This window comes from Mytilus californianus, unplaced genomic scaffold, assembly GCF_021869535.1.
Source record: "Mytilus californianus isolate M0D057914Y unplaced genomic scaffold, xbMytCali1.0.p SCAF_10, whole genome shotgun sequence".
Taxonomy (NCBI): Eukaryota; Metazoa; Mollusca; class Bivalvia; order Mytilida; family Mytilidae; genus Mytilus; species Mytilus californianus.
Genome location: NW_026262582.1, coordinates 3104807 through 3115253, shown reverse-complemented (window position 1 = coordinate 3115253; position 10447 = coordinate 3104807). Strand labels below are relative to the sequence as shown.

The 10447-nt window shown below is 31.8% G+C and overlaps 1 protein-coding gene across 1 annotated transcript; it reads left to right on the top strand.

Annotated features, from left to right (window-relative positions):
• Positions 1-1920: 1920 nt before the first annotated feature.
• On the top strand, positions 1921-7961 carry LOC127717465 (uncharacterized). The gene is made up of 3 exons (XM_052223102.1): positions 1921-2114; positions 3493-3593; positions 6990-7961. Exons 2-3 carry the CDS (start codon positions 3536-3538, stop codon positions 7877-7879), a joined length of 948 nt encoding a protein of 315 aa, XP_052079062.1. The 5' UTR covers positions 1921-2114; positions 3493-3535; the 3' UTR covers positions 7880-7961.
• Positions 7962-10447: the final 2486 nt, after the last annotated feature.

The following is a 10447-nucleotide window of genomic DNA, read 5'->3' as shown; positions in this document are numbered from 1 at the left end:
TGTGTTATTCAATCGATTGTGTCCTATTCTCGATTGTGACATTTTGATTGAGTGTAAATTCGCATGATGGGTGATGCATGCATAGTGGCGACTTTTTTTGTTAAGGCACCCGGTTGTTTTCTTTTTTTCCTCAGTTTTTGTTTGTGGCCTTGACGTATCTCTTCCTGATCATCATGTGAACATCGGTAATTGCTGTCCCCTAATAACCTTCATCAGAAACGCTCAAGGTAAAAAATTAAAAACCCAGTGATGTATAAATCAATTAAAACATTCCTAGCTTTTTATATCTTAGATACATAAGTTACTTATTAAAACCCCATTATCAATCTTGAACTTATTTCGAAAGCCTATGGATTAAAAAGCCATACATTTTCAGAATATGAATCTATCAATAAGATTATATTGTGCCAAAACAAAAGAACATGATAATATCCCGGCAAAGTTTAGGATTAGTAGTAATCCCATGAGGACGGGATGTGTCAGTGTAAGATCACCCCGACGGCCAGAGTAAAGCAGCTACCAAAGGTCCAACATGAAAAATGTAAAACAATCAAAACGAGAACAAATCAATGGCCTGATTGATGAAACAAACAACAAAGGAAAACCAAATATGACAAACAGCAACAAACGACAACCACTGAACAACTAATACACAGTATATATAAAGTTCTCGATGATATCCCATTCCAAATCATCTACTGTATCACTATTTCTTCAGGTGACATTGTAAGCTAAGCAGTCATAATATATTTCTTCGGAAATGGAAGCTATCCATCAAGATTCAATCATTTTTATTTCGATGTTCCATTATATAAAATGTTAACCATCTTTCTTATACCCTGGCGTATAAGAATACATAATCCTTAAAATTCATTTGAAGAACCTTTTTATCCTGGATTTATATTGCAAAATTGGTACCTGTTGATATTTTCATACTTTAATACAAAAATAAGAAGATGTGGTATATTTACCAATGAGACAACTTTCGTATACATTTCAACATAAAAAATAGCAAATATGAACAGTATGACATACAACAATGAGCAAAACCCATACCGCATAGTAAAGCTACCATCGGTCCACAAATGAAAAATGTAAAATAATCAAAACGAGAAAATCAATGGCCTGATTGATGAAACAAACAACAAATGAAAAACAAATATGACAAACAGCAACAAACAATATCATTATTGTCCTCTGTTGATCCAAGTTAGTCGTATTATGTTTTTGATTTTCAAATGTATTGGCTAGGAGTATAATTGAAGAGACATTATTGTCGAAATCCAACAACATCATGTTTTTGACTAGTTCTCGTCTTATTGGCAAAAAGTGTGTTTTCTTCTGTAAAAAGAACATAAACAACTAATACTGTATTACATTTGATAAAGTTACTTGTCACTGAAGAAGGCTATCTGTTCAGCGGAGATATTTGTCAACACGATGTTATAACGTTCTCACTGTATATAGTCGGCAAAACTTTTAGGAATTTTGGGTCCTCAATCCTCTTCAACTGCGTACTTCATTTGGCCTTTTTAACTTTTTTTCATTCGAGCGTCACTGATGAGTCTTTTGTAGACAAAACGCGCGTCTGGCTCAAATACACATTTTATCCTAGTATCTATGAGCAGTTGATTATTAACATCGTATATTAAATAGAGACAAAAGATACCACATGATTGTCGAAAACAAAGCGACAATGCCATGGCAAAAGATGAAAAACGACAAAAGACAAACAACAGATTTATTTGTTAATTCTCAATCAATTATTTGATTTAAAACGTTTTTTGATGAAAAAAAATATGAAATGATATAAAAATATGTGAATGCCGTCCAATGGTTTCCGATTTATTTATTCAAATAAGCGGATTCTTTGAAAAAGGAGGATCGGACATTTCTATGATGTAGTTCCATAAACAATATCAATATAGAGAAACAAAATATTACCTACAACATAAACAACCTTTATATTGACTTTACATTTACACAGGTGTATTAAATTTGTCGTTAAATGATCAATCAGCATTTGGTCTTTAAATGTTTCCGTACAATTTGTATTGCACAATCTACTGACACACAGGTAAACTTTGTAACCGAGTAACTCGTTTGTTTGTTTTGTAAGTATGTTTTAATCATAATACACATTGTTTTTCCTTTGTATAGGTATAGTACATAATTTATGTGACTGCATTTCATTTGTATTTAACCCTGTTACATTAACAAATCAGGCATTCAACATGACCATAATGATTTCATAAAATTCTAAATATATGGAGTGCCTTGTTCATAATAAAGTTACATATATGTGAATTGAAGAGTTTACGGTCGAAGGATGTGGTGAAATGAGAGCCTCCTTTTTCTTGCAACCATTCAAGCGTGTCCAATTATGTTCATTTGATATATAATAAACAGGTAAAAATAAAATGGACGCTTTTGAACAAGATCACAATTGCGATGTTGCTTTGATGTCATAAAAATGTTTACATGTTTTTTAACTTTAGTTCATTTATATGTTTTGGAATTTGGTGTGAAGTCCATTTTCATTGCACTAGTACATATTTTGTTTAGGGGCCAGTTGAAACCCGCCTCCGGGATTTTCTCGCTGTGTTGAAGACCTATTGGTGGCCTTCAGGTGTTTTCTGCTCTTTGGTCGGGTTTATGTCTTTTTGACACATTCCCCATTTCCATTCTCAATTGTATATTAACCCATTTGGCTTAAATTAAAGCTACAGTTGTTTATCAGTGTTCAACATACAAAAAATGGTAATTATTTACATATCATACACATATTAACTGCACAAAATAGTATGAGGAAAGGCTTTACGTATTTTGCTCTCATGAACAACTTTGTAAAAAAACACATTGAAACAAAAGGTGTTTTTTTTAAGCTTTTGCTCATAGATAAAAATATGAATGTCATCATAAAAAGACCTCGATATCTAACTATGTGACAGCTTTCACAGTTTTGAAGCCATACTGAAAATATAAAACGACAACATTAATACTTGCTTTTTATAAACTGAATATTATTTTACTAGTTTTTTATATCCAAATTAAATCAGGATTACATTTGTAAATACTATTATACCACGCTCGGCTTTTAATAAACTTATCATTGATACTAGTGCAGTCATAACTGTTGTGTTTTATGCGGAAATAGAATATTATATCGGAGTGCCTTGTGATTGTTGTCAGCCATCATTATTGCTGATTCAAATGAAACATACATATAATGTAATTATAACCTTTTAAAAAGACCAGGTTCACGCCAGATAGGTTAAAAGAGCTTTTAATGAGGTTATCTTGCCGGTTTTTGGTCACTATCTACACATTTTTGTTAGCATAGAATACAGTTTGGTGTTATCATATAGTCAGATATGGTACATGTAGAACATCTTTTAAACATGTAGAAATTTAAAAACGGTAATGATTGTTATTTACTCATTATATTTGCTTATTGCATATCTATCACATTACATTTTCTAATTTATATAGCTTTCAATAGTGAAAATAAACGGCATTCACTCTCATAATTTGGATGATGGCATCGTGTAAAACGTATAAAAAAGATTCAGAACAACCCAATGATATACAAGGTAAGTATCGCAAATCTTTTTTACTTCAATAAGGGAACACATGCCCATATACATGAGACGTATTTGGTAAGTGCTTCAATGTAAAGCTCTATCTAGGAAATTGTATATAACTCAGTGTGATGTGTGAAAATTTACAATTCAACAACAGTGTTATCCATTTGAATGAAATCTGATCGATAGACTTAGAACTAAGTTTATTGTTTAGTTTTTTATTGGCTTTTGACTAGCTTTCGGCAACTGTGAGTACTCCCAGACCGGCTCTGTGTGTCTTTGGCCTTTTTAAGGTGTCATTTTGGTCCATTTGATGAGTAATGGCTTTTTAACAAATTATGCACAGTTTTTGTCTTTATTGTACTGTAACATTCCTCCAAGGTTAATGAAGGGTTGAGTGCCCGAAAGCATGTTGACCAGCTACACTCTAAATATGCCTGTCCTAATTTAGAAGCATGTATGCAGTTTGTAACTCTGAATATGCCAGTCCTAATTTAGAAGCATGTATGCAGTTTGTAACTGCATACATCACTACAAAAGTCTAAAAGTCTGAAAAGACCAGTTTTTGTCTTAATTTGCATGAACTTTTACTCGACATTCTCCAAAAGTATGACTTGTGTCTTAATTTTTCTTGACAAATTCTCATTTATATTAAATTTGTATGAAATTTACTCGACATATTCTCGACATTCTGAATATGGTCTTAAAATTTCTTGACAAATTCTTGACATTTGAATACTGTCTTGAAATTTCTCGACATATTCTCGACATTCTTATTTTTTCTCAGTATGGCTTGACATATTCTGAACATTTTGAATCGTGTCTTAAATTTACTTTACAGTTCTGAGTTTTACAAGTCATGACCAATATTCATGATATAACTTTAATCTTTATTTCTCTTTATATGATATACTGTTGTTTCAAGTTACACTTCTTTACAACAAAAATAAAAGTTGGGCATGTAAAATAATTGAAAATTTGGGTATATAAATATTTTTACAAATGCAAATATGGCTATGAAATCTAAAGTATAAAATAATTCAAATGTGGGTGTGTTGATATAAAACAATTTCAATGTGGGTTTTTAAATAATTACAAATTTTGATTCCTAAATCTTATAAATTAAATGATTCAAACCAATCATACAGTAGACATATTTCATTCTACATTCATAATATTCAATATTGATATGGTAAATAATTATTATACCAAAATGTGGTTTATATAAATAGCAAATTATGATGATATACAAATCATTCATTTAACAGAAGAAAAATTTGTGTATTGTCATCTGTTGGAATATATTAAGTATTACACATGGACAGGATGTTCCCATAAAATTAAGGTATTCCACACCCCAGAGTACACTCAACTGTCAAATAGAAGTTATTGCTTTACCTGTAATCAGCCATACAACTTATCAGTTGACCGACCATGCCACTACAATTTAAAAAGTTTGTTGATAGATGAAAATGAAAATCATCATTTTGATAAGAAAAAATTGAATTGAAATGGATTTTCTTCATCAAAATTATGAAGTTAATTATTTTAACATAAAAACAAATTGAATAATTCCCAAAGATTAAAGGAAAATTATTATCTACTCCAGGAATAATAAAAAAAAATGTATTTATAATGGGTCCCATCAATGATTTTTATAGAAATCATCGGTCTTATGAAATGGTTCTCAAACAGACATGCATAATATAGATCTAAACATTTTTTTCTTTTCAGTAAGGAGTTATCACAAATATTTATTTTTGAAAAAAAATTATAAAATTCAACACTCAAATTTTAATAAAAAATGTTTTTGGGTTGTTCTAAAAAATGAATAAGGTTTTTGAATCAAGATGGGAACAAATTCTTTGTCCTGTGACTTTCTGTCCTACATTCGTTTTGCGAACGGCAAAAATCTAAATGCTGTTTGTCAATACCTTCGACTTATATTCCAAGTGAAAACAATTACTTAAATGTTTAATAAAAATAAATCAAAATTAAACTACATGGGGGATTATTCAGGGTATTCCAACTTAGTTGCACCAAAAGGTATCTTACTTTACCAAATTAATCCTTGATTCTTCAAAGTTTAGTTTAGCCATAATAAAAAGGAGTATATAACAGCAATAGAATGTCATAAACAGTGCAGAATAATTCTGTTCACATTTCAGGCGAAATTTATACTGTTGAGATAGTGTCATATTTAAGACTGTCAAGAATGTGTCGAGACATATTCAGACATTATTCAGAATGTCAAGAATATGTCGAGACATATTCAGACATTATTAAGAATGTCAAGAATATGTCAAAACAGATCGAGACAAATTTAAGACAGTCAAGAATTGGTCAAGACTAATCCAGACTCTTATCAGATGAAACAGGAAGTGTCGAGAAATTTTAAGACAATGTTCATACTGTCAAGACACTTGTCAAGAAAAATCAAGAACCTTATTAGACAAATTCATACTATGTCAAGAATTTTTAAAAATTATTCAGACAAATTAAGAATGTCGATTAAAAATTCATGCAAATTCAGACAAAAACTGGTCTTTTCAGACTTTTTGACTTTTGTAGTGCATGCTTCTAAATTAGGACAGGCATATTCAGAGTGTAGCTGGTCAACATGCTTTCGGGCACTCGTAACTGTATATACTATTTTTTCGTTTATTGTTTTGTATAAAATTCCGGTCGAATGTTTTTGCCTTTAATTTGTATTACATTTCTCATGTCGAGGCACTTAATAGTCTGCAATGCAATATAGATTTGGCTAATTATTCAAGGCAGTGCAATGACATAAGGTACACCCTATGTTTACTAACTTCTACGCCATGTGGTTTCAGGTAGAGGTTGTCTCTTTGGCAATCATATCACATCTTTTTATTTGATCTTGTATGAAGAAAAAGAAATTATGATACAGTGAATACAAAAATATCAAATGAAAAAGGTGCAAACAATTGCAGATCATCAAACAGTCTTGCAAAAAATAATCCGCCATAACAGTACCTGCATAGAAAAAGTGAAATAAATCAATTGTTTTACAAAGAATAACTCAAGGTAAAGGTAAAATGCGCTGAAGGAAATAAATGCAATCTGAAAACCGCTGCTGACTAGAGGATAAAAACATTACCCATGTGAAGTAGTAATGTTCATTAAACTTAACAACAAACACAATGGAGAGCATCATCCAAATCTGAACAGCATTTTCGATGACATCCGATAGTGTAAAAATCGTGACAACCTAAAACTTTTTTTCTTCTATTTGTATCTTATCGTATTGAAATTGTAAAAGACTAATGTCGTATTCAGATATTTAAGATACATTTTCTAAAATATGTTCTGATGTTTCTAATTTCTGACGTCTAAGATTTAAGTGGTCACTCTCCTGCTTAATCGTGAATTGTTTTTCAGAAACTACAAAAGAATGTAGAGATACAGAGAAATCCAACATCCAAACACAAATACCAGTACCAGTACCAGAGGCTACTATTACTACTAACGAATCCTACACACAAGCTCAAATACCTATAAATAACTTTCCTTCTTCATTTACCTTACGCCGTCAAATAAACTTTGAATGTGGGGAGGACGAATACCAAGAAATTATAGATTGCACCTTTGCAGGCAATAAAGTAGTGTTCCCTGATTATAACAATCAAAGGTTGATAATCAGTACGGTAGAAAGTAATGATATCCGTTATCTACCCATGGATTACAACCCACGATATATTACAGGAGTAAACAATGAAACCGTGGCGGTAGGTTGTTCAAGATATTGCATCGTTCAGGTTATAGATATATCAAATGACACTGTTACTAGTTCATGTCGTACCGAAAGTGAATGCTACGGGATTTCTTGCAGCAATGACTTACTGTATGTTTGTTGTTCTGGTATAGTAGTACTGGATCTAGATGGTCACGTGATACGAACGATTCCAAATCCTGGTGTTGACCTCGGATACTTAACAGTAGATAAAGACAGGCTCTACTTTTGCGACAGATTTTCGTTATTCTGTTGTGATTTGAGCGGTAACGTCATGTGGGAATTTGATAAGGAAGACTATAAAGATATGTATGGCCTGGCAACAGATTCCAAGGGAAATGTTTATGTGGCCAATTCTGATGGCGATGGTATATTGATTGTTTCTCCAGACGGCAGACAATATAAGGATATTCTGACTAGCTTTGATTCATTTGATTCACCAATATCACTTGATTTTGACAGAAAAGAAAACCGAATAGTTGTTCGGAACCATGCTAATGAGAAAGCCTTCATATTTGATGTTGAATTTAAAAGTTGATTTGATTATAAAAAAAAAAACATATTTGTTTTAAACAATTTATTTATGCATCTTTTCAATACGTAAGGAGTGTATTTTTAATAGTTTATTTTTACAGAGTTACATAATAAGGATAATTACTCGAGTAAATTCTATTTGAAATAATGTTCTCGATTCAATCTTCGAATGTGATCTATAACATGAGCAACACGACGGGTGTCATACAATATGTGAAGCAGAATCAGCTTACCCTTTCAGAGCACCTGATAAAACCATCGGTTATTGGTAATTGCGTGTTGCTCAGTAGTTGGTTGTGTATGATGTGTTTTGTATACTGTTGTTTGTCTTTTGGTAGTTTTTCGTTTTTTACCATGGCTTTGTCAGATTGTTTTCGACTTAGAGTTAGAATGTTCTATTGGTATCTTTCGCCTTTCTTGATATATTCTTATCAGGGTCAAATTTGGTCTAAAAACAAAACATTTTTTCTGAATAAAAATAATTTTACATATATTTTCAACAATCCCCGGCACCGATCAGTACCAAATCATCAGCACAAACAACTTTACCCATCGTAAAATGAATTGCATCGATGATATCTGGACGGTTATATTGATAGATTTTGACCAGAAATGATCAATTGATAAACCTGTATTGTATTATAAGTAAGGTGTCAACTCGCTCAGTTCAAAAGACCTTGACCCATTCTGGTGATTTAGTTGTCCTACATTCCTGCTTAGTCATTAGTTAAACATTTATTTTATCAAACCAATTACTCCACCCCACTAGATTTCGAAAATTTCAAAGTTTTGTTTAAAGTCCATTCATAGTTATGACCATATCATTGATAATTCATGTTAACAAAGAAGTGCTGATTACTGGTCGTATATACAGCATCACTTTCATGAAATATGTATAAGGAAACATTCATATACCTAATTGAATAGGCAATTAAAATTCAGAAGGCGAATAAATATGTCCAAACTCGTTCTATTTTTAGTAACAACAAACAAAAGAACTATGCAAATTAGACATGCTTTGATATGGTAACTGCACTTAATTTTTTTGCTTAATAGCATTGTTGTTCCCTATGGAGATTCCGTATATCACTAAGTTCTCGGAATTATTGCGGACCGGTTTCTATATATTGTAACGAATTACAATGTATGACTGAAATCAGCAAAAATACCCATCCACACAACATCTGATGCAAATATTTAATAACACTTTTAGATACTAGTATTTGGATGATATTTTGGCTCTTGATAATGATGACTTCATTATTTAAGAAATTTATCCTGTTGAACCTACTTTCAATCAAGCTAATACGAACAATAAAAACTGCTATTTCCTGTATCTTGCTATATATATCTTTAACGGCAAGCTTTATACTAAAATTTACGATAAAAGAGATGATTTTGCATTTCCTATTGTTAATTATCCATTTGTAGATGTGACGTTCCCTTGTCATCGTCTAATGGTGTTTATGTATCTCAACCTGTTCGATTCTCCCGTGTATGTAACAACGTATTTGATATCAACGAAAGATATCTCTGTATTACTAAAACATTATTAAGTCAGGATTTTTTCAAACTTGTCAAAACTTTTACGAAATTTTATCATCGGTACACGGAAATCATTTGTAAATATGAATCAACGTGCAGACATCTTATACGTTCAGGTGTTTCACATCCCCTCATTTATAGTAATATTCTATACCAAGCACAAAAATATCGTCATTCACCGCTAAAGCTAATGTAACCTATAAACAGACCTATTCAGAATGGATATAGTTACGCTATTGTTGTCAGGTCATTAAAGATGGATTTTTTTGGAATTAATATTGATTCACTCATAAGGCCTTTGCGTCGGAAATAAACACATTTATTTTGAAACAGTTGTTGGCATGATACGATTTATGTTCTTATCGTATAATTTATGATTGCATGATACTAAACCCCTAAAGGGAGGGATTGTGCTTGATTTTCATATTATGAAGACATAATATTTCGATCCGTTTTATTTGAGGTTTGGAAATGGCATGTCAGTAACTGCTAGTAGCCCTTTGTTAACTTATGTTAATCATTGTCATTTTGCTTGGTTTCTTTTGTTACCTATTCTACCATCGGATTTGAATATCTGTTGAAATGAGTTTAACTGTGCGTATTGCTGTGTGTTTGTTTATTCCTCATTGTCTAGAGGTATAAAAGAGTGTTGAAATCTGAAAAAAAACATGTTTAGCCCTGCAACAGTTCTGCTCCTGCCCCAAGTCAGGAATATGTAGCCTTTGTAAGACTTGTGTGTTTTTTTAGTTTTGGTTACTTTTTATGCTTCTGTGTTGAGTGTGGCGTCCATTTCGCTGAAGTAGTATATAAAATTGTTTAGGGGCCAGCTGAAACCCGACTCAGTGTGTGGGATGTTCTCGCTGCGTTGAAGACGCCTTTGACTGTTTTCGTGCTCTTTGGATAAGTTATTGTCTCTTTGACACATTTCCCGTTTCAATTCTCAATTCTATAAATCAACAATGGGTGCACAAAACGTTTTATTCATTTTATATATTAAGTTATGATCGTTTGCTTTTAATTGGAATTG

Excerpts from the sequence above, each read along its gene's own strand:
- LOC127717465 (XM_052223102.1), top strand. The coding sequence starts at position 3,536 with ATGATGGCATCGTGTAAAACGTATAAAAAAGATTCAGAACAACCCAAT. Across the intron at positions 3,594-6,989 it reads ACAACCCAATGATATACAAG|AAACTACAAAAGAATGTAGA; the intron begins GTAAGTATCGCA and ends ATTGTTTTTCAG.